General features: G+C 51.0%; 1 protein-coding gene across 3 annotated transcripts in view; it reads right to left on the bottom strand.

Annotated features, from left to right (window-relative positions):
* Positions 1–6573: 6573 nt before the first annotated feature.
* SYK (spleen associated tyrosine kinase) overlaps positions 6574–25211 on the bottom strand; it is an 83176-nt gene continuing 64538 nt past the window's right edge. For all 3 annotated transcript variants that reach the window (XM_042913264.1, XM_042913263.1, XM_042913262.1), the window contains 5 exons: positions 22408–22617; positions 21080–21269; positions 13981–14121; positions 13184–13296; positions 6574–7608 (listed from right to left, as the gene is read on the bottom strand). In XM_042913264.1, coding sequence (XP_042769198.1) covers positions 7536–7608; positions 13184–13296; positions 13981–14121; positions 21080–21269; positions 22408–22617 — 727 coding nt within the window. In that variant the 3' untranslated portion in view covers positions 6574–7535. The remainder of the gene's footprint in view (positions 7609–13183; positions 13297–13980; positions 14122–21079; positions 21270–22407; positions 22618–25211) is intronic.

The raw sequence follows: 25211 nt of genomic DNA, 5'->3' as shown, positions 1-25211 counted from the left end.
TGTGTGAGCTGCAGACCCGCGGGCTGAATCTGGCCTGGCCCGTGGGAGAGCCTCCGAAGATCTTTAGTTCCCCACTCAAGGGAGTCAGTCATCCGAGGTTTCCAGGACGTCCCTGGTGTCTGTGTAAGGGAATGGCTTCGGGCGCAAACTACCCCGGGCTCTGTTCACTGCTGGGCACCCCCCACGCCAGCTGGGGACACAGGTTCTGGTTGTGGCGTTCGAGGCCGGGCTCTCCTGGATTCTTCTCCCGAGCAAGGCCTGGATCCCACATGTTCCTCTGCGTCATCCTGGGCCGATCACTGAGCCACTGTGGACGCGCTGGGGCCCCTTACGGCATTCTGCTGGCGACCACCCCATGAGCCATCCTGAGAACACTGGGTCGACACCACTTGGCCTCGAACAGAGGAACCCAACCTTCTGGAACTCGGGTCTGGCTCTGATCCTCATCTTCCGGTCCCAGGTCCCCAGTGGTTCCGTGTTTCCCGGGTCACACAGGGTGGTGAGTCACGGACCTACCTCCCGGTGCACCCAGAGACACTGTCAATGCCCGTGGCCCTGGGCCCCTTCCAGACCGGTGGAACTGAGGTCTGGGAATAGAGGCAGGGCACCTGCAGTTTTAAGGCTCCGTTGAAGACTCTACAGGGCAGAGGTGCCTGGGTGGCTCCATCGGTTAAGCGTCTGACTCTTGATGTCAGCCTAGGTTGTGATCTCACGATTCGTGGGATCGAGCCCCTCCGTCGGGCTCTGCGCTGACGTTGCGGAGTCTGCTTGGGATTCTCTCTCTCCCTCTCTCTCTGCCCCCCCCCCCACCCGACTCGTGCTCTCTGTCAAAATAAATAAATATACATCTAAAAACAAAGACTCTATGGTGCAGTCAGGCCTAAGGAACAGGGGTGTTAGATCAAGAAAGCTGAGTCAGCCTCTTTTCTGAGTCATGGCCTTTCATTTGTGAAATGAGAGATTAATGATGACAGCTGTCTCAGAAGTTGGTTGCTTTTAGACTTAAACTAGAAAGCATGCCTGAAAGCATTTGCCACCTGTGAAAAGTACCGATGGAGTATCTATGACAGAGCCCTGCGTCCCAAACTAGTGTCCCAGGCCAGCTCGCACGTTTGCCCGTGTGGACAACGCTCGGGCGTTCACGCCTCATTCGGCGTTCTTACCACGAAGCCCTCAGTCCAACGCCACTCTCGAGTGCCATGGACGGATGCGGTGTCTACCTGCTTTCTCTCCCGGCGATGCTTCCGAGAGCCACCCAGTGGCCTACGCTGTGTGCCCAGGCCGGGGAGGCATCCCTCCCTGTCCACCAGCAGTGCGGGGCGTTGCTTCTAAGACCCACTGTGGCCCCAGGGGCCCACGTGAGGGAAAACATATCTGTCATGAAGTCCGCTCTGCCGGTTGGTCTGGTTTCTCAGGGGCGGGAGGACTGATAGTCGTTGCAAACGTCCAATTCCACGGAGAAAATGCCGGCAGGTCTGCAGAGAACAGGCCCCTGTTCTCGGGCTTCTGTGCTGGGCACCCGGCCAGCGTCCCGGGAGCCAGAGTGGGGGCAGGAGAAGCAGGCCTTTCATCGCAGACTGAAAAGGGACGATCCAGATGTTGGGGGTTGTGCGGGACGGGGGCTCACTTGGGGGGCGGGAGGCAAGACCCCTTCTGCATACCTGGGACCAGTGACCGAGTGGGTTAATAACAGAAAGTGATTTTCGTGCTAAAAGGAGCATTAGGAGCCCAAGAAGCTCAGGAACAAAAAGATACCAGTTTATCACAGTCGCACCCACACGGTCCTGGGGGACGTTGTAAAACGACGCGGGCCCCACTGGCCGACTCTGGGCCCTGTATTTGCAGACAGAGATAGAGAGAAGTGGGGGCTCCAGATGGACTGACTCCCCCACCCTACATCAGAAAGCAGCCGTGGGAGACCACCGCTCGTGCACAAGAGCGCCCAGGAAAGACCTGGAGGCAGACTGCTACGGAATGGGGCGGGGGGTATCTTACTCGCTTTTAAGGGAAGAGAGTCCCAGAGCGAACACGGGTCTAGGTGTTTTGGTGGCAGAAATAAAGTCAATTAAAACGGCTACGTGTTCCCCCCAGGCTTTCACTGGGCACTGCTTTTCTTCGGGGGGAATCTCCCTGGAGTGATCCTGCCCATCCCAGGGGGTCAGCCTGGCTCTGGAGTCGGCCTGGATCCGGGCCCGCTGATCCCCCGTGGGTGTTAGCTCCCCCCGTTTCCGTCTGGACTCTCTGCCACGTGCATGACCACCTATGCACGAAGATGGAAAGCAAGCATCTGGTTTCTTCCTTCTACAGGGTCGAGGAGGTCTGGTGTGCTCGTGGGGCGGCTGGTGCCCCTAAGTTGTGACAGTTGCCCGGGTGACTGTGCGCTGCTAGATAAGCGTGGGAACATAGCCGGTGTCCAGAAGTCTGTCCCCCCGGGCGCCTTCAGCCCCCGGGACGGTCTCTGTGGACCTCCAGGCGCCATGTGACGGCAAAGTCACCTCCCCGACTCGCCTGCTCCATGAAACTCCCTTTCTCTCTGGCCCAGCCCCGTGGTAAGGGCCCGAGCTCAGCCTGGGTCCCCTCCCTGTCCACTGGCGGTGAGGCTGTGGCCTCCCTTCCACGTCCCCTCGGCCCCACGTCAGGAGGGGAAGGACTCCCAGCAGCTAGTCCCAAGCAGGGAGTGTTTACAGCACTGGATTCCGGCACATTCTGGCATCCTCAACGGCCTCTGGAAATTCACAATGTCCTCTGATACAGACACCGGCCGGCTCTTTATCGTGGTGAATGAGGAACAGTCGTTTACGGACAATTTGTGTTTTTCCCTCACTGTCCCACCGTTTAACGATAGTCGTGGAAAACTGAGTCATCTCCAGACCTCAAAGGCTGCAGAGGCATCATGTCTTATGACTCATGGCTTTGGTAAAATAACGCCTAGCTAAAAAAATAGCTCCCGGAACCTTCCCGGCTGAGTGGCATGTGGGCAGAGAGCGTCACCTGCTCAGCTGACGCCCCGCCAGGGGGCGATGACCAGCAGCCCCCGGCCAGTGAGACGGACTTGAGACCAGCACAGACGGGTGGGCTTGGCGCAGGGTGTGCTGGGAGTCCGGGCGATCTTACTGGATTGGGTGGTGGTGTCTCCGGAAAAGTGTGCTTTTCCCTCTGGGCGAGTTTTGCAAAACTCCAAAATAATAAACGCTCTATGTAATGAAACACCACGTTATGTGGCCTGGGCCCTCCAGGTGATCAAGATTTTCTTTTCTGGGAAGGGGTGATTGATTATGTGTGTTCTGGGCTGCGTGTGTGTGTGTGTGTGAGAGAGAGAGAGAGAGAGAGAGAGAGACAACATGGTGTGTAAACAACCAACATTAGAGATCAGGACGGGGCTGGTTCTTCAGCTAATAACTCGGATAACTGAGCTCAAGGACATGCGCTGAGGGTCCCTGTGCGATGCCTCCGTTGTGCAGTCTCCCAGCGTGTGCGAAGAACACCGGCCCGTCTTGCTAACAGACACTGAGCACAACAGTGGGTCTGTGGTCAAAGGAGTCGGGAAAATGCTGAGCCGGCCAGAACGTGTGAAAAGGTCTTTGTGGCAAAGTCCTCGAAGTCTGAGTGGGCCACCGGGCCCCGGGCCCCGGGCCCCGGGCCCCTTACTCGGGGAGGGCTGAGCCGGGCATCCCAGCTGTTCCATCAGGGAAAGTGCTGGTCGCACAGCACAGACTCACAGGTGCAGGAAGCCCCATGGGGGTGCTTCCCCGGCCTCTCTGGGGGCGCGCAGGGTGGCAGGAGGGGGCAGGGCTGGGGCCTCACCTCCACCTGGCTCACGTCGCCTGAGGAAGCGCGGTGACTCGGGGACCCGCTGCCCCCGAAGCAGCGACGGGTTCCGCAACTGCCGACTAGCCTCCGCGTCTGCGCGCTCACGGGTGTCAGCGCGGGAGGGCGGGCAAGCCTCATCCGAGTTTTGGGCCCCACTGTGGTTGGTGCCGGGGACCAGCTGTCTGTTTTGTTCTCTGTTGCCACGTCTTGGGCACGTACTGCTTCCGGAGCAGCAGGCCCCGGGCCGTTTGGCAGTCCGTCCTTCCACTCTCGTGGCCGTCCCGCTCCCAGGGCCACCAAGGGAGCGTGAGGCCAGCCTACCCAGGCCCCCGAACCTCTGCCTGCCGGAGCAGGGGACCGTCAGTGGGACCGGGAGGGAGGCTGGTGGCCAGGAGAGGCTGAGACGAAAACAGCTGCCAGCACATTCCGAGGCGGGACAACTGCCCCACGCTGGCGGCGAAGGGGTCACGTGGGGTGCGGTTCAGTGTGCCGTGTGTGTGCGTGTACACACGAGCAGTGTGCAGGCGTGTATATGGTGGGCACCCATGTGCCCATGGACATGTGAGCGGCGTATAGGCATGTATGTGGTGTGTGTGTGCATGGTGTGTGCACGTGTACACATGAGCGGTGTGCAGGTGTGTATGTGGCATGCATGCGTGTGCAAGGGGTGTGCACATGTACACGTGAGAGGTGTGTAGGCATGTATATGGTGGGCACATGTGTGCCCGTGGACATGTGAGCGGCGTGTAGGCGTGTATGTGGCATGCATGCATGTATGTGGTGTGTGTGTGCAAGGTGTGTGCGCATGTACACGCGAGCGGTGTGCAGGCGTGTATATGGTGGGCACACGTGTGCCCGTGGACATGTGAGCGGCGTGTAGGCATTTATGTGGTGTGTGTGCAAGGTGTATGCACGTGTACACGTGAGAGGTGTGCAGGTGTGTACGTGGCATGCATGCGTGTGCAAGGGGTGTGCATGTGTACACGTGAGCGGTATGCAGGCCTGTATATGGTGGGCACATGTGTGCCTGTGGACATGTGAGCGGCGTGTAGGCATGTATGTGGTGTGTGTGTGCATGGTGTGTGCACGTGTACATGTGAGCGGTGTGCAGGTGTGTACATGGCATGCATGCATGTGCAAGGGGTGTGCACGTGTACACGCGAGCGGTGTGCAGGCGTGCATATGGTGGGCACACATGTGCCCGTGGACATGTGAGCGGCGTGTAGGCGTGTATGTGGTGTGTGTGTACAACGTGTGTGCCATGTGCACGCGAGCGGTGTGTAGGCGTGTACGTGGTGCTCGGGTGTGTATATGTGGTGTGTGCATGTGAGCGGTGTCTAGGTGTGTGCGTGGTGTGCATGTGCGTGTGTACACTTGAGCGGTGTGTAGGCGTGTACAAGGCGTGCATGTGCACATAGGAGGCGCGTGCTGTGTACATGTGAGCGGTGTGTGGACACGTACGTGGTGTGCACGTGCACGTATGAGGCTCACGTGTAACGTGAGCTGTGTGTAGGTGTGTACATGGTGTGCACGTGCACATATGAGTGTGCGCACATGTAATGTGAGCAGCGTGTAGGCGTGTATGTGGTGTGCATGCTTGTGTACGGGAGTGTGTGAGCGTGTGACACCCTGGAGAAAACAGGTGGAGATGAGGGCTCTGGAATCCCCTCCTCGGCTCCCCCGGTGCTCCCTCAGCAATCTTCACAAAGACAGAGCTCGCGACCCCGGAGCGCTGCTTTGGCACCCGCCGGGACTTCTGGGTCAGGGTCAGGCCCTCCGTGCGTGGAACCCACGAGCACGGTCACGGCTGGCCAGGGCCCCCTTGGCAGGCGTCTGCAGCACAAGCTCACGGACCCGTCCGAGGATTCTGTGTGTGTCCATCCTTCCGGGACGCAACTGGGAACTTCACAAGAAAACACACACACACACACACACACACACACACACAGAGTTGCTGTTTAACAGTTTATTTGAGAGTGCATCCTACCACATTCCAGTAACATCCACGAAAAGAATCATCAAACCAATTTAAAACTTTTATTTAAAAAAAAAATCCCAGTTAAAAAGTCCAGTGACAAAAAGCAGTTCTTGAGATGGAGGAAGAATACTGATGATCCGGTCGAGTGTGCTCTGCGGGGCGACGGGGCCCGAGAGCCCAGCAGGCACCTCCACACGTGCAGATCCGGACGGAGCGGCGGCCGCCGGGCAGGGGACGAGGTGAAGTCGCCACCAAGGCTGGTGACAGCCCGTGTGGGGACGCGCTCAGAGGAGAAACGAGAATCGTTTCCGGAAACCTCAGTCCCGCCGTGGGGGAACGAGGTGTCCACGGCGTCAGCAGACAAATGGTTCTGGCCAGAACAGGCTGTCTGGCCTCCGTCCGTGAGGCCCCTCTGTTCCCGCTAAACAAGGGCCCCCAGGTAAAGGCACAGGGAGTGCGCGTGACCCTGTGGCAGGGCAGACGCACGGTGAGTAGTCCTTCCCCTCCAGACTTAGCTCACGTCACCGAGCCTTCCACGTGCGGCCCCGCGACAGACACGCTCCGGCACCTGAAGGGTACCCGCAGCTCAGCGCCGGGGCCTCTGGTCCAGATGTCACCCCGCGTCATCCAGCCCATGACAGCTAATCCTAACTTTACTGGTATATGTGGGCCAGTGACTTGTGTAAGCCCAAACCCTGCTCAGGGGTTCACTAAGCCTAGGGAACTAGCAGAGAATGCCTCGTCTCGCACCTTCAACCCAAAGTCACACTCAGGCATACTTGTGGTGAGGGTCAGGGTCTGCGGCTTTATTAGGAATTAACACACTCTTAGGAGGCTCGCGCTTAGAGGGCCTTGGCCACCAGCTTGTCCCCCCTGCTGTGAACACAGAAAGGGCTGGGGAACTCTGGCGACACCCTCTCTCTGGCGGAGGGGAGCCCGGACCTCACTCAGGAGATGAGGACCCGTGGCGTCCTGCTGTCTGTCCTCGCTCAGGCCCGCGGTGACAGACATCACGGCCCTCCACCGCCTGCACGACTTTTATTTACTGGTCCCCTGAAAGCACGGTCTTGGGAGAGTATGCGGGAGAGAGGCTGTTTCAGGGGAAAGGAAGCCAAGCCGGTCCGTGCCGAGAGCCCCCTTGTCCACGCAGGTGTGCGTCTTCTGTCTGAGATCACACAGAGCAAATGCAGTCTCCAAACTTTTTATCCCCTTTAACTGGCTACATGCTTGGATTTTGTTTTTTCAGCCTCAAAGGACTTGTGTCACCAGGGCAGCTTTTCGGTGGCAGGGCTCCTTCCATCTTTCGACCGGTCGGAGCCAAGTTCTGGAGGCAGCCAGCTCCCCTCTGCTCCCCTTCCCTCCACCGCAGACGGCAAGGCCAGCCGCACCCCTGGCCGCGGAGAACGGCACACGGGACGCCTCCAGGCTGCCAGATCTTCCGATGCAGAAACAGATCCTGAACGTAACCTGCCACGAAATCACACCGCGCAGACAAGAAACGCAAAGGGATCCTTCCCCGGGCCCTCTGACCCTGCTGTCCTTCTTCCCGGGCTCTCCTGGGAGGGGATGCTTTGTGGAGGGTGTGTTCTGGGACAGGCTTTGGGGACAACGGTCACAGGCGTGCTCTACACGAGGCCGGCTCCCCTGGCAGCAGACGCAGGTGGAAACTCTCGAAATCCACGCACTGGGCTGGCTTTGCTGTGACCCCTCGTCTGCTCCCAAGGCGGCCACGGAGGGCGTGGGGCCGTTAGTTGACCACGTCGTAGTAATAATTGCGTAGACGCAGTTCCACGGCTGCGAATCCGGGCCTGTTCTCCACCCTGGAAAGGGAAGATGCACATTATTGTCCCTCCACGCGCTGTGGCAAAAGCCCCTCCGGCAGGTGGAGTGGAGGTGGCTGCGCCCCCTGCTGGTTCCTCCAGAGCCTGCGCGTCCCTGCTCCCCGCACCCGGGGACCAGGAGCCCCTGGCGGAATACAGTCAGGCCCACGTGGCCTGCAGGACCCGATCCCCAGGTGACTCGTGTCCACCTTCAAGTTGGAGACGTTTTGCACGGGGAGCCGAGATCTTTCGCCTCCAGTTCAGAGACCTGTGATCCAGCAAAATAGGACGTGCCTAAAAATACTTAGTGGGTCAACGGGCTGAAGACCTATATTTCAAGTTGGACTCATAATCTTGCTAAAAATGGACACAATTTAAGCTCTCCCCCTGCCCACATCGGATGGCTCTGGGCTTTTTGGGACCGTGGGATGATATGGGTTCATATTAAACTCAAAGCCAAAGACGCGGGCACTGACGGTCACAAACCCGCAAGGCGAACTTCTGGGTCACTGCTGAGGATGGGAAATGACCTCAGTAAATGACGAGCTAACCATTTGTAACTTCTCCTCTGCTTTCTCCAATATGACAAACGTGTAGAGACTCCTCCGCTCTCTCCAGTATGACAGGATCAGCCGGAAGCAAGTAGTTCTCAAAACTCTTGAGAATCTATCCCAGTGTGGAAGTGATTTTGCTCGTATCGCAAGATTTTTGGCTATAATGCCAGCAGGTAAGTTTGCCCGGTAAGGGAAACAGAGCTTGAGGTTAAACTGGGTGAAGTGTCCACATTGAAACTGTCACCTGCTCCAGGTCCGACAGGGGCCGGGGGGCAGGATCACGGGGACCCAGAATCACTCTCCACTGTAGGGAGAGTGGTTTCTACAGAACCGAAATGGGTTTTGTCAAACGGCATTGACGTAAATGGTTTCGCTTGCAGCTTTTAAGAGCCAGGAAAAACCATAATGACCTGCTGGGACTTATCAGCAGTCTGTGGTCATAGCTGGGGACGCAGGCCATCTCGGGCTTCATGGGGGGGGGGTCATGCCTCTGGCCACCAGGCTGTGTTCAGGATGGGGTGGTGGCCAAGCCCGGGTGCAGGAGCATGTGTGAGACCTGTGTCTAGACAGACAGACAGCCTCCCTCCTTCTAGAGTCTAAGAGCACAACCTCATCACCTTTGCAAAACAGAACATTCCGCTGCAAGTATGGGGGCCCAGATGCACAGAGCCCCCTTTGAATCTTTCTCTGGGGGTTTCATCCACCCAGCAGCCGGGCATCAAGCAAAGGAAGCGATGCAGGGCTACAGGCTGGCCCTCCGCAGACACCTGCTCAGGCTGTAGATCTCTCTTCTACACTGTGGGAGAGGCCGCCCCAAGGAGTAAGGATGATGTGGGGCTTCAGCAAGTGTGGCCAAGCGTCCTGTACGTGTGCCAGCTTCCCGTCTGTCCCCGCCTGCCCGCATCTGCTTCCCCAGGCCTCGGGGTGCTTTCTGTACTCGGGCCCTCGTGCCAGGGGCCCCTCTTTCCTCGTTGCCTGCGCCCCTGCCCCTCATCCTGCCGTCCAGAACTCCACTCCCTAACAGAGGCCACTGTGGATCTCTAGCAGAAAGATGGTCCCACAACCTCCCACGGGGGCCGCACAGCACCTATCAAATACGCAACCACATGCTTACATGGGGTGGATTTGTGGCTTGTCTGCCTCGCGACAGCCCGTGCTCCCCCCGGCCCAGAGTAGTAACCACCCCAGAAAGTGTCAACCGGTGTGTACGTGGAGGGTGGTCAAAGGTGTGTCAGTGATAAGTGTCCAAGCGTGTACAAATATATACAAGTGTCCTCTCTACCTATCCATCATCCGTCTCTATCCATCTGTCATGTACTGATTGACTCATTTTCTATCAGCCATCCTTGTCCATCATCAATCTGTCCATCCCTCCAATATCCATCCATCCATCTAGATCTATCTATCATGTATGTGTGTATATATATATATATATATCCATATATCATCTATGTATCTATCTATCTATCTACCATCTATCTATCTATCTATCTATCTACAAGTCTATCAGCCACACTGGTGAAGGTAGCTGACTGTTTAGAACAGAGGAAAGAATGGAAACAAAAAAGCCTCAAAAAGCCTGGAGAATGTACAGGGCTCGTTTGTATTCACTTCACCGACTCCACCAAGTTCTGGAAGCTCCATGAGCCTCTGTGCCTCCAAGCACCTGCTCCTTCTATGAGTAAGCACCCGCATACATGTGTTCCCTGTGTGGTCCCCCTGGGCTGTGTCCTCAGCCCTGAAAGGCCATCGGACTCATCCCCTTCTGCGAACACACAACAGAACGCACTAATTTCGTGGCTTACCTGCGGCCTGTTCGCCCCTCTCTTCAACTGCAGGCTCCAGCAGGGGCTGGGCTTTCCCTGAGGCCTGCTGACCCCCTGCCTGGCGCTGGGATGGAGGCTTGCACACGGCACCTCCAGTGGGGAGAGTGGCCATGTGAACACCTGGGTGCTCAGGGGAGGGGGGCTCTCAGGGGAGGGGGCGCTCAGAGGAGGGGGCTCTCAGGGGAGGAGACTCTCAGGGGAGGGGACTCTCAGGGGAGAGGAATCTTAGGGGAGGGGGGGCTCTGGAGGGGGCGCTCAGAGGAGGGGGCTCTCAGGGGAGGGGACTCTCAGGGGAGGGGGCGCTCAAGGGAGGGGGCTCTCAGGGGAGGGGACTCTCAGGGGAGGGGGCGCTCAAGGGAGGGGGCTCTTAGGGGAGGGAGGCTCTGGAGGGAGCTCTCAGGGGAGGGGGCTCTCAGGGGAGGGGGCGCTCAAGGGAGGGGGCTCTTAGGGGAGGGAGGCTCTGGAGGGAGCTCTCAGGGGAGGGGGCTCTCAGGGGAGGGGGCACTCAGGGGAGGGGGCACTCAGGGGAGGGAGCTCTCAGGGGAGGGGGCACTCAGAGGGAATGGACTTGGCCCTGAGCAGAACTGGGACCAGGGACAAGGATGGTCTGGGCAATGTCGCCCTGTTGCTCGTGTTTGCTGATCTTTAAGCAGCACTTGGGGCTCCATCTAGATCATTCCCGACCTCAGACATCCTAAATGTCCCAGGCTTTTCTCCATTAGGCCGCCGCCCTGTTTTTCAGCGTGAAGAGCCCCAACTTCTCCTGATTCAGCAGGCCTTTCCCCCCTGGCATCTCTACGTACAGGACCTGCAAGGAGTCTGTGAAACCCTTCTAGCTGAAGCCCCCAGCCCCGCTCCCCGTGTGTCCTCCCTGGGTTCCACAGTGCACCCAGGCCCCCAGCGTGACCTCTGCAGGTACCTCTCTGAGCACCCCACCCCCCTCTGCAAAGCAGGAGGGCTGGGGGGGGATGTCCGCCTACTCAGGGTTCGGTTCCCCACCCCAGACACACCATGGAGCCCAGGGGACAGCCAGGTGAACAGAGATGCTGGCGGCCGGGGGCAGGCGTCTCCCTGGGGGTAGCCAGACCCGCTCCTGGAGCCACGCCCAAGGAAACGGTGCCTTTCCATTCAGGGACTGCTGACATTCAGACGGAGCCTCTGATCATCGCCTGCCCCCACCCCCACCCCCTGCCCTGTTTCAAATCACTGCTAGAAACACTCCAACCTTCAGAAACACAGCTTTGTTGGAAAAGCAATCAAAGACCGATGAGGAGTCATTTCTAATTTCAGGCTGTGGGCGGTCATCACTCCCGTCACTCGGCTGATACTGGGGCTGGTTCCGGGCGACGTGGGTCTCACCAGAGAGCACGCGGGGATCGGAGTGATGGGGACGAGACATCCCTGCGCGTCGGCCTCACTCAGACCCTCCTGAAACCTCTAGGTGAGCACGGACACTGGGGGGTCGAGCCCTCCGAGAGAACAGGACTCCCTTTGTCACGGCTCCGGTGAGTTCCCAAGACAGCTGTCTCCCTGCACGTCCTCCCTCCGTGGACCAACCGGCAGAGACCGTGTGAGCGGCTGTACGTGTGCAGGTGTCCAGCGGGGACAGAGCATCGCCTGCCCCTGATGCCTGGGTCACAGGAGCCACACGCCCAGTGCTGAGGGGACCCCGGAGCCAAGCTGGACGTCCGCCTGCCTCGCTCACCCTGCTGGGCACATCCCCCAAGCCCGCACCCGTCCTGATCCCTCCCACCCACCCCTCTACTCCTTACTGGCAACACACGGGACGACCGACAGAAATGAAGGCATCAGCATTAGCAAATGCCACAATGCTCACTTCAACCATCGCCCTGCGAGTTTATCCAAATTTGAGGCTTTTCCATTTGTCTCAGAATCACTTAAAGGGTGTTCTTCCCCGAGGAAGTGAACGCTTCCACAGGAAGGCCCAGGCAGGAGGGAGAGCACATCCGGGAAATGCCCCCTTCTACCAAGTGCCCTCCCCACGGCTGCGCCTGACCCGAGGCCTCGGACTGTGGCTGGGGGTCACCTGACCCAGCGTCCCCGGGATGGAGAGGTCGCTTAGGCCAGAGGCTGGGACGAGTGCATGGAGGAAGGCCGCAGTGAGCTCGTTTCCGACCTGGGCGTCAGCTCCCAGCGGATTCTCGAAGCCTGTGCGGTCCCCACAGCCCAGCGGGGTGCACCGGAAGCCAGGACAAGCCTGCGCCGTTCCCAGCGGCCTCATCGGGCCTCCGCCAGAGGCCCTTCCCCTGCACGGTGTCCGCAGCAGCAGGCTGGGAGACCTCCGCCCTCTCCCTTCGGGGCCGCCCCTGGGTCACTTCCAGAGAATGACGGCATTCCTTCCACTCCCAATGTGGCAGATGATGCTCCCGGGAGGTAGAGAACCCCAGGTGGCATTTGAAAGCACTTGGAACATCCCTCAACATCAGCCGGGTATCTGGGAGCAGGTCTGACCCTGAGGTGGTAAAGCCCGTGGCAGGTACGTGAGCTCCTCTGCATCGTGGACCCGCATCGTGTCTGGGCTGCGAGGGCTCCCAGGCACGTGCCAGGGCCAGAGACACGGGGGCCACGGTTCGCGGTTTCCCCACGACCCACTCACAGGCCGCCCCTGTGGGCAAGGTCAAGGGCCACTTCCTGATTCTCAGGCGTGATGTGCTTCTCTCCCTGCTGAGCTGCCTACAACGTCACCTGTGGTCCCCCAGGCAGGACGCAGGACGCACTCGGCAGACTCAGGCCACTTTGCAAGGTCTGAGTCACTTCCGGGGAAGGGCTCCCTCGGCCCATCCACCCATGACCTGGACAACACCCATGGTCTTGCCTCACTAATGAAGGTGGTCAGGAACCAGGCGAGTGCAACATTGTCCCCACTGAGCCCCTCTGCCACCCACTGTGGCACACGGCACCAGCCCAGACTCCCACCAACATCCTTCTGCGGTGACCACCCCCACCCCCAGCTGGTATTATCTACGTTTAAATTCTGACCCCCTGGATGACAGCAACTGCCTAAACTTACTCTTTAGAACAAAGAATACAAGTGCACGGTCCAGGAAGCAAGCCACCCCCACCGTGCTCGGTTCAGAAGGAAGCAAGTCCCTAGTTGGGAGGCGGTGCTTCTTTTCGGTGCCTCCCATTTGCCCCAGGGCATTTGTGCAAACCGCAGGGCATGCGAGTACTCACTCATACGTCCAGCACAGCTTCATCAGCTCGTACATCTCCCTTGGACACCCCGTGGGGCACCCCATTCTCTCTCCTTTCTCCAGCATGGCCGAAACCTCACTTCCCTTCATGCCCTGAAACACGCAGAACATACCCGAGCTTGGTAAACGTGGTGTTGAGTACAACAAAACAGCAGGTAGGTCCTACCCCCGCCCCAGAGAAACAAAAGTACACACTGCGCGATTTCACTTAGAAAAAGTACAAAAACAGGAGCTCCTAACCCGGGATCTAGACATCAGATGGGGTGACCCTTGGGGGACAGCTTGTATGTGCAAGGGGAACCGGGGGGTGAGGGGTTCTGTTCTGTTTCATCGCCTGGGCTCTGGTTTCATGAGCACATCCCATTTGTGAAAATTCATCAAGCTGTGTTCCAGCACATGGACCCTTTTTGAGATGTATCCATTCGGATTAAAAAAAAAAACAACAAAAAAACAACAACTAAAATATTTAACTGGACTGCAAATGTAATCATGGAAATTGCCATCATTTCTATTTCAACTCTAATGAATATTGATTTGGGTCTGTTTTATGCACAGGTGTAATGCGTCATGAAAAACACATACACTGTTCAGTTATTATCAAATACTGCCTCTTCAACTTAGAACAAAACTGAGGTCCTGTTAATGGCTCACTGGCAAAAAGGTCGTGCCAGACTCAGAAAGGGTGCCCAGATTTTATGATTTTCCAAATGGGTCCCGTGGCAATAGCGTGTGGCTGATCTGTCTGATCTGTTGTGATGGCTCAGTGCAGCCGCTCACCCGGTACGGCTTCTGCCCGTAGGAGAACGCCTCCCACATCAACACGCCGAAGCTCCAGACGTCACTCTTGCTGGAGAACTTGTAGTAGTTGATGCACTCGGGGGCGTACCACTTGACTGGCCACTTCCCATGGGTCTGGGCCTGCGGGCAAAGCAGATGGGGGCACTCCGTTAATGACAGGATCGCGGGCGCCCCCGTTCATGGCAGCAAAAGGCGGGAGCCCGCCTGGGGTCCACCGCCGGAGGAACGGATAAACAACATGTCGACATTCCTATGGTGGAAAGTCACTGGGCCTTAAAAAGGAAGGGAATTCTAGCACATGATACAACAGGGGTGGACCCCGAGGACATTATCCTCAGTAAAACAAGCCCGGTCAAGTTACTAAGGTGCAAATACTGCGTGAAAGCACCCCCGAGGCCCCTAGAGGGCTCCCACTCACAGACAGAAAGTGCAGTAACTGTGGCCAGGGCCTAATGAGGACCGAGTTCCAGTCTGGGAAGATGAGAATTCTGGACAGAGGTTGTAACCGCAGGGAATGTGCTTAACATTACACTTAAAAACGGTTACGATGGTCAAATTTAGGTCATGTGTATTAACCACCGTTGAGAAAAACAAGAATAGGGCGCCTGGGTGCTCAGTCAGTTAAGTTCAGGTCATGGTCTCGTGGTTCGTGAGTTCAAGCTCCCCGTCAGGGTCTGTGCTGACAGCTCAGAGCCTGGAACCTGCTTCAGATTCTGTCTGTCTCTCTCTCTTTCTCTCTGCCCCTCCCCTGCTCATGCTCTGTCTGTCTCAGAAAGGAAGGAAGGAAAGAACAAAGGAAGGAAGGAAAGAAAGAAAAAGAAAGAAGAAAAGAAGAAAATGACTCCCCAAATGCTGTGTGCATGTTTGCATGTATGTATTTGGTCTGAATCTTAAAACTATGACTAAATCTTAAATTTTTAAGATTTAAATAAATATTAATTTTTTTAATGTTTATTTTTGTGACAGAAAGAGAGAGAGAGCACGAGCAGGGGAGGGGCAGAGAGAGGGGGAGACACAGAATCCGAGGCAGGCTCCAGGCTCTGAGCTGTCAGCACAGAGCCCGATGCGGGGCTCAAACCCACGAATGGTGAGATCATGACCTGAGCCGAAGTCAGACACTTAACTGACTGAACCACCCAAGCGCCCCTAGATTTAAGTACATATTTTTAAGATTCAGACCGTATTTCTTGTACCTTTTTGTCTTTTTTCTCTCACCTCTTCCTGGGTGACTCATATTTCATGGAGCTTGTTGCAACATGCAAAGAGTCAAGCATCAAGATCCCATGGTCATGCTCCAAGAAATACTGGGCCGTAGCATCTTTAACTGTCACTGTGTTTCTGTCCATGATTTTAGGCCGACATTAATTATTTTGTTACAGATTGCAAGTATTGCTTAAAATCTGTTTTAAACTTTTTTTAAAAAAAGATTTTATTTTTAAGTAATCTCTACACCCAACGTGGGGCTTGAACTCATAAGCCTGATATCAAGAGTTGCATGTTCCACTGACTAAGCCAGCCAGGCACCCCCAAAATGCTTTAAACTTTCTAATTTCAAAAAGCAAGTGGTAGGGGCACTTGGGTGGCTCAGTCAGTTAAGCGTCCAACTTCGACTCAGGTCATGATCTCACGGCTCGTGAGTTCGAGCCATACATCGGGCTCTGTGCTGACAGCTCAGAGCCTGGAGCCTGCTTCGGATTCTGTGTCTCCCTCTCTCTCTGTCCGTCCCCTGCTTACATACACACTCTCTCTCTCTCAAAAATAAACAATAAAAAAATAAAATAAAAAAGCAAGTGGTAGTAAAGAGATCAGAATCGTGCCCAGCGAAACCCTTTACTCTAGGGCTTGGGGTCTGGTACACGAAAGTTCTGCTACGTCCTGTGGACAGAACCGTCACAAGCACCCTTGTGGGGAGGGAGGTGGTGGGTTGAGAGGGGACAGCCTGGGAACATCGGCCTGAGAGCACAGATACCATGGCCCGTCTCTAAACACACTGATTACACTTCCATCTCAATCATGTTATGCATTATTTTTAGATTCTGACTTCAAACGTTGTGAACAATATACTCGTGTGTTATTTTGGTTTTAATTTTAATTTTGAGGTGATACAAAGGAAACCCTTTGACAAATCCTACATACATCAAAAAGGTAAATCTCTCTCCACCAACTCCAAATCCTCATCCACGGAGACGGCCGTGTTTGGTAGTTTGTCCTGAATCTTTCCAGAAAAATCTATATACGAGTACAGAGAGGGAATATATACGTTTTTGGAGGTGGAAAAGCTAGGAGCGTATGTTTTGCACTTTATTTTATTTATTTATTTATTTATAATTTTTTTTAATGTTTATTTATTATTGAGAGACAGAGAGACACAGAGCGTGAGCAGGGGAGGGTTAGACAGAGGGGAGAGACACAGAATCCGAAGCAGGCTCCAGGCTCTGAGCTGTTAGCACAGAGCCGGATGCGGGGCTCGAACTCACAAACTGCGAGATCATGACCTGAGCCGAAGTCGATTGCCCAACCATCTGAGCCACCCAGGCGCCCCGCACTTTATTTTTTAATGGTGCTGCTCAAGCACGTGTTGTAGATATATTTCCACGTCAGCACGCACAAATAGTCACTTTTAGAAGAGTTAATTGCATGCCTCCTATAAATCTACTATGACTGATGTAACCAGCCTCCTACCGAGAGATCATGAGGCAGTTTCCTGATGTTTGCTATTACATTCTAGAACGTCATTCTAGAACGAACATTACTGGCCGTGTGTATCTGTGCCCCGTGCAGGGCAGAGCTGCAGGATCAAAGGGCATTTGTGTTCAGCGCAAGGTCACGTTGCCACGCACAGATGTGCTTCCATTAGTATCATTTCTCTGTAATGTTGTTTAGCTCTCGATTCTGTTCCATTTCACCCTGTCTTCTCAAAGAAATGGTCCATGCTCCGTCTTTTCAGGAGTGCGTGATCTCCGTGCCGCTTCTAACGTGCACGCTACGGTGACTGAGCCACACAGGTATTGCAAGATGTTTACCAGAGTAAGGTTACTTAGCACATCCTTCATCTGACAGAATTACCATTGCTTGTTGTTGTGGGGAGACCATGCAAGATCTATTCTCGTAGCAACTTCCACGTATATATATAGCACGGTCCTACAGGCTGCGGGCACCATACCAAGCACAGACCCCCAGAATTTATTCCTCTGACAACTAAAAGTTTACGTTCTGTGACTGCCATCTTCTCTTCTCCTCTGCCCCCCAGTCCCGGACAACCAGAATCTACTGTTTTCTGTGAGTTTGGCTTTTAAATTCCACATATAAGTGAAAGCATGCAGTATTTCTCTTTCTCTGTTTGGCTTATCACTCAGCATGATGCCCTCGAGGACCGGACGTGTTGTTGCAAATAGCAGGTTTCCTCCTTTTGTTATGGTTGACGTATCCCATGTGGTTGTCTGTATTTTAAACCAACACACACACACACACACACACACACACGCACACCACATCACGTCTTCTTGATCCATTCATCCATTGTTTCATATTTAGGTTGTTTCTTTATCTTGCCTATTGTATGTAATGACTGCAATAAATATGACGGTGTGTAGATATCTCTGCTAGATGGTGATTTCATTTCTTTCAGATAAATGCACAGAAGTGAGATTGTTGGATCACATGGGAGTCCTAGTCTTAATTTTTTAAGGGCTCCCCGTGCTGTTTTCCATACTGGCTGCACCAATTGACATTCCTACCAACAGTGCAAGAGGGTTCCCTTTTCTCCACATCCTTACCAACACCTGTTATTTTTTATTTTTTTGATAATATCCATTCTGACAGGTGTCAGGTGGTATCTCAATGTGGTTCTGATTTGCATTTCCCTGATGATTTGTGATCCTTTAGATGTACCTGTTGGCCATTTGTATGTCCTCTTTGGTTACAGAAATACAGAAAAAGAATAGAAAATGTTTATTCAGGTCCTTTGTGCATTTTAAAATATGATTTTCATTTTATTGTACTTTTTTGCTATTGATTATACGAATTCCTTATAGATTTTCAATATTTACCCCTTGGTTTGCAAATATTTTCTCTCATTCCATTGGTTGACTTTCACTCTGTTGTTTCTTTTGTTGTACAACAACTATTTTTTTTTTTTTAATTTTTTAATGTTTATTTACTCTTGAGACAGAGAGAGACAGAGCATGAACGGGGGAGGGTCAGAGAGAGGGAGACACAGAATCTGAAGCAGGCTCCAGGCTTCAAGCTCAGCACAGAGCCCGACGTGGGGCTTGAACTCATGGACCTTGAGATCATGACCTGAGCTGAAGTCGGACGCTTAACCAACTGAGTCACCCAGGCGCCCCTGTACAACTTTTTAAATTGACATAATCTCATTATTTGATTTCTGCTTTCGTTGCTTGGACTTCTGGTGTCCTATCCAAAACATTCATTGCCAAGACCAATGTCAAGAAGCATTTTTCATATGTTTTCTTCTAGGACTTTTGTGGTTTCAGCTCTTATGTTTGAGTCCTTCATCCATTTTGAGTTAATTTTTGTGAGTGGTACGATATAGGGGTCCAATTTTCTCCTTTTGCATGCGAACATCCAGTTTTACCAGCACCATTTATTACTGAAGAGACTGTCCTTTCCTGAGCATTCTTGGCTCCCTTGTCAAGTATTATTAGTTGGCTTTTATGTTAGGGTTATCTCTGGGCTCTTGGTTCTGTCCCACTGGCCCATGTGTCTTTATTTACATCAGTACCATACTGCTTTGATCACTATAGCTTTGTAGTGTGGTTTGAAACCAGGGAGCATGATGACTGCAGCTTTGTTCTTTCTCAAGATTGCTTTGGCTACTTGGGGCCTTTTGGGTTCCATATGAATTTCAGAATTTTTTTTTCTATCTCTGAAAAAAAATGCCATTGGAATCCTGATAGGGATTTGCATTAAACATATAGATGGCTTTGAGTAGTATGGACAATATTAACTCTCAATCCATGAGTGGAGGACATCTTTTCATTTTATTTGCCTTCTTCAATTTCTTTCCAGTATTTTACAGTTTTCAGTGTTTCGATCTTTTACTTCCTTATTGAAATTCATTCCTAAGTATTTTATTATTTTGATACAATGGTAAATGAGCTTTTATTTCTTTTTCAGACAGTGTATTGTTGGTGCATCGAGATGCAACCGATTTCTGCAAGTTGATTTTGTCTCTTGTACTTTACCGGATTGATTGATGGGTTGTAATGGTTTCTTGGTAGAATCTTTAGTGTTTTCTCTATGTAAGATCACATCAACTGCAAATAAAGACGATTCTATTCTACCTTTTAGGTATAGATGGCTTTTATTTATTTTCCTTGCCTGATCGCGCTGGCTAGGACTTCCAGGACTATGTTGAATAGGACTGCTGTAAGCAGACACTCTTGTCTTGTTCCTGATCTTAGAGGGAAAGCTCTCAACCTTTTTCCATTGAGACTGATGTTAGTTGCTTGCCTGTGATATGTGGCCTTCACTGTGTTGAGGCATATTCCTTCCATATCCACTTTGTTGACAGTATCATGAAAGGACACTGAATTTTGTCAAATGCTTTTCCTGCATCTATTGAGATGACCGTAGGATTTTTAGCCTTCATTCTATTAATGCAGTATATCACATTTATTGTTTTGCAAGATGTTAAACCATTCTTGCATCCAAGGATAATTACCACTTGCCCATGGCGTAGGATTCTTTCAATGGGTTGTTGAACTCAGTTTGCGAGTATTTTACAGATAATTTCTGCGTGCGTGTTCATCAGGGACTTTGGCCTATAGTTTTGTTTGTGGTACCTTGGGATCAGGGTAATGTTGGCCTTGTAAAATGAGTTTGAGAAGGACTGGTATTAATAATTCTCCTTTAAATGTTTGGTAGAATTCACCTGTGACTACTGTTGGGTCCCTTTGGCCTAAAGTATAGTTCAAGCCCAATGTTTCCTTATTGATTTTCTGCGTGGATGACCTATCCATCATTAAAAGTAGGGTATTAAAACCCCCTACTATTATTGTGCTATTGTCTATTTGTCCCTCCAGGTCTTTTAGTATTTGTTTATTCAGGTTATATTCAGATGGTTCTCCAATGTCGCACGCATACATATTTAAAATTGTTGTATCCTCGTAAAGAGTCAACTTCACCATTATCACGTGATGACCTTCTTTGTTTCTTGGTATGGTGTTTGGCCTAAAGTCCGTTCTGATATAGCTACTTCTGCTACTTTTTGGTCTCCATTTTCATGGGGTATCTTTCCCATCCCTTCACCTTGAGTTTATGTGTGTCCTTAAAGCTGAAGGGACTCTCTTGTAGGCAGCATGCAGTTGAGTCTTGTAGGTTTTTTAAATTTATTCTGCGACTCTGTATTTTTGATTGGAGAATTTAATCCATTTACATTAAAATAATTATTGACAGGTTAGGAACTTACGAATGCCATCTTATTGTTTTCCAGCTGTTTTGTAGTTCTTTCCTTCCTCTCTTGTTGTCTTCCTTTGTGATTGGATGGTTTCTTGTCGCGGTATGCTTAGATTCTCTTCTGTCTTATGTGCACAACTCAGCTCTTTGTCATTATATTGAGGCTTACACAAAACATCTTATAAATGTAACAGTCGGTTTTAAGGTGATAATGACTTCACTTTGATGGTACGCAACAATTCTGCCCTTTCGTCCCTCCCCATCATATTTTATGTTTTTTGGTGTCATAAGTTATATCTTTTAATATTGTGTATCCGCTAACAAATTGTTGTAGCTATAGCTATTTTTTTTTGAGAGGGAGGATGACAGAGAGAGAGACAGCATGAGTGAGGGAAGGGCAGAGGGAGAGAGTGAGAGAGAGAGTGTGAGTGAGGGAAGGGAAAAGAGAGGGAGAAAGAGAGACAGAGACAGAGAGAGAATCTTAAGCAGGGCTTAAGATGCAGGGCTCGATCCCACGACCTGGGGAATCACGACCTGAGCTGAAATCAAGAGTGGGACGCTCAACGGACTGAGCTGCCCACGTACCCCCGGAACACAGACATTTGCATTTCAGATTCTCACTACCTGCTGCTTTGAATACTGGCTAAGTTATTCCTACCTTGTAGTAGTTTTCATCAGCACGGAGCGCTTTGGAAAGTCCAAAATCACTGATCTTGGCATAGTGTTGAGTAACCAGCAAGACGTTTCTTGCCGCCAGATCTCTGTGCACAAAATTGCTCTCCTCCAGATACTTCATTCCCATAGAAACCTGATGAACCAGCTCTATGATGTTCTTATCCTTGACGTGCCTGAAAGTTACAGATGTGTCATGAGTGATAGCAGACCGTAGTTCAAGTATGTTCCTCAGGTAAGCAGAGGGGTCCATGCATTGCCTATTGTCCGTCAGAGTAACAACTGGTGACAAAAACCTTGTTAATCTATGGCTGCCCAAAGCTGAGCACCATTGTCCTGGTCTCGAACCGGTACGCTTTTCAAGGTGTGCTTTGAACTGCGTGAGAAGTAGCACAATGGCATGGGCAGCCCCCACTCATGGAGGGCCAGGCTTCGGTTGGAACACTTGTTCCAAAATGGGACAGGTAACAAAACCAACTGAGTCTCCGTTTCTTACCTGCGGAGTGAGGTTAACAGCGCCTCCCTTCTCTGCAGATTAAAGACACAATCTGAGTAGAGTACAAATGCAATGTAGCCAACGGAACAAAGTAGTCAGTGGCTGCTCGTATGACTTATTCCATGTGAGTTCCTCCCTTTCAACAATGGCTGTAGATGAGCCCAGCAGGAATACCCCACCAACAGTTGTAACCCATTGAGAGCAACAGATATTTTCAGAATTACTTGTAGGAATGTAGAGGTCAGCCAGACACATAAGACATCACTATCTCCCCTTTAAAGATGTTGATTTTGGGGGCGCCTGGGTGGCTCCATCAGTTAAGCTTCCAACTTTGGCTCAGGTCATGATCTCACAGTTTGTGGGTTCGAGCCCCGTGTTGGGCTCTGCACTGACAGCACGGAGCTTCCCTGGGATTCTCTCTCTCCCCCCTGCCCCTCCCCCGATCACTTAAAGTAAATACACTTAAAAAAATAAAAATGAATGTTCAATATTTCTCTCACTAGGCAGGGCATGTTCTGCCAGCGAGGGGAGCCTGCTTCTATGGCGGATTCTATCACTGGGCAGTTTGGAGTGAGCAAAGGACCATGAAGAAGATGAAATTGTTGGACTGGAGGTTTTCTTAGCACAAGTGCAAAAAGAACATTTGATTGGAAGACTACCGCTCTTTTCCCTCCTCCCTCAAGGCCCCGTAAGGGTAGGCCAACGCTGGGAAGGCGTGGGAGGAGACAAAGCTTCCCAGAGAAATCAGGCTATGACGTACACTGGGCTGGTGGGTTTTGCCCCAGCACAGTGTACGCTTCCGGCCTATGCGAAGTTACCTGTTCTGCTGTAAATACTTGTTGAGCGGACCCAGTTCCGCCATCTCCATCACCAGCATCCAGGACTCAGCTTCACAGATGCCGATCATGCGCACGATGTAAGGGTTATCGAGCTGCTGCATGACATTGGCTTCCGCTAATAACTCATCTTTAAGAGCGGGGTCGTTAGCCTCGTTCTTCAGAATCTTCACAGCCACCGTTTTCACGACTCTGCAAAAGAAATTGTAACACATAAGAAAGAAAGTTTTCAAAGTGGCCGGGGTTTAGGTAATTGCCTTCCGCGGGGCGTAACTGCTCTGCTAGAAATGGGGTTCTGGAAATAGCTGCAACCACATTCTCTCTACTTTACAGAGAGTCGCCCTTCATTACTTAAAGGGGGGAGCTGAAGAACAGTCCGAGCAAGCCGAGCCTAAATATTATAGAATATGAGTAGCTTTCAAATAAACCTTACAAACCATGACATGCATGAGTTCCTATGCCATCTACAGGTGATCTGTAATGTATGTGAATACAATGTTCCTTTGATATATGTTTAAAATGAATTTCTGGATGCAGAATTGAAAAGCACACACTGTTCAAGCTCATTGTTTACAAAACACTTTTTAAAACTGGGCACCGATGCTTTTAAGCAAGCTTCAACAAGTTTGTAAAAAATGAACTGTTTTTCATTTTCTCATAACAACATCACATAGGTCACATTTGACCTCCTGAAAATATTCTGATATAATGGGACTGAAATAAATGGGTGGAACTTAACTGTGGAGGATTTAGAAAACTGCATTTCTCTATGATACAATTCCCACACAGGAATTACACCTTGTTGGTTGAACCCCCAAATGGGAGAATAAAAATAGGTCTGTCCCACAAAACAGGTAAAATAAGAGAATAACAGAGTAAGTCTAACATACATTCAGAAAGACACAGACACCTTCTGTGCAGATCTTAACAAGTGTTTCCACACTGAACACACACTGTAGTTCCTACACAAACACACCCCCAGGACCCCAAGAGCATCCCTCGCCCTTCTGCAATCATGGACATATTTCCCTATGTTATTTCTAGATAGTTTTATCATTGTACCTTTCCACATTTCAGTCTACTGTCCATGTGGAACTGGGTTTGCATACGACGTGAGGTAGGGATCAAAATGAAGAGCAAAAATCTCTTGATTCTTCCCAACCCGTCCTTTCTTAAGGAAGAAAAAACACCCACAGTCCCCTCAAGAAAAGAAAAGAGGAAGGAAGCCCCCCAACTCATCTTATGAGGCTAGCATTATCCTGATGCCAAAACCAGGCAAAGAAATTCCAAGGAAAATAAGCTACTGAAATCTCTCATGAACATAAATGCAAATATTCTAAGAGAAGTATTAGTAAATTAAATTCAGTGAGTTATGAAAAAGGTAGAATGAGTATGTAATTCACAAACAAGACGTGTGTGTTCCACATCTTGCTGGTTTTAACATCTGAATGAGAGGTGGCTTTAACATTTGAAAATCAATCAGTGTACTTCACCATGTAAACACAATAAAGGAGAAAAACCATAAGGTCATCTCAGCAGAGGAAAACAAGTGCTCAGTAAACTGTAATATACATTCATGATTAAAAATAAATCTCTCAGAGAGTAAGAACCGATGGAAACTTTCCTAATCTGATAAAGAGCAGCTAGAAACCTAATAGTGAGATATTTAAAGTGTCCCCCTTCACAAAATCAAGAATGAGAAATGAGGTTACTTCCAGTTTTATTCAACATTGAGCCACAATTCTGGGCTAATACAACAAGGCAAGAAAGAAATATCAAAGCATAAGGATTAGATAGGATGAAATAAAACTGTCTTTATTCACAGATGACACATTTCGGGTCAAAGAATACACCGATAAATGACTAGAAATGATTTGAGGGGTAACAGATGAATTCAGTCAAGGATGCTGATGATCAAGTCAAGAGGTGAAACTGGTTCTATTTCCACATCCAAGCAACACTTGGATTAGCAAATGAAATTTTAAAAACTATAGCATATATATTAACATCTAAAATACTAAATACCTCCAAATGAATCCAAGAAGAAATCCAAGACCACTACACAGGAAACTATACCCTACACAGAAACTACACCCTACACAGAAAACTACAACCCACACAGGAAGCTACACTCTACACAAGAAGCTATACTCTACACAGGAAACAACACCCTATAGAGGAAACTACACCCAACACAGAAACTATACCCTACACGGGAAACTACACCCCACACAGGAAACAACACCCCACACAGGCAACTATACCCTACACAGGAAACTACACTCAACACAGGACACTACACTCAACACAGGAAGCTATACTTTACACAGGAAACAACACTCTACACAGAAAATTACACTCTATATAGAAAATGAAACAACCCTGCTTGAGAGAAACCTGAGAAGTCAAGAGCCACGTAAGTGGAAAAATGGGTTATGTTTATTGATTGGAAGACTCACTATTGTGAAGACATCATTTTGCCCTAAATTGACCTACATGGCCTCTCCTCTCCCCAAATCCTCTAGCTGAAATTATGTCTCTATAGTTATGCCTATGTTAATTCGTGTATTTGATTAAGCAAGGAATGTGTCACAAACTACTGAAGAAAATTTATGCCTTAATACAGGGTAATTTATATTCATTTCACAAATAACTGTGATATGCGTACATATATCTTCAAATGAGCATATCAGTCGATTACACACACCCAGCAAAACGATATTGAAAGCAAGAGTTTCTGTGTGTGCTTTCGCACTTGAAGATTCTTGACACTTGAATAATGTAAA

The sequence above is a fragment of the Panthera leo genome, chromosome D4 (assembly GCF_018350215.1).
Source record: "Panthera leo isolate Ple1 chromosome D4, P.leo_Ple1_pat1.1, whole genome shotgun sequence".
NCBI classification, from domain to species: Eukaryota; Metazoa; Chordata; class Mammalia; order Carnivora; family Felidae; genus Panthera; species Panthera leo.
The sequence above is the reverse complement of the archived record's forward strand: the minus strand, read 5'-3'. Positions and strand labels throughout refer to the sequence as shown.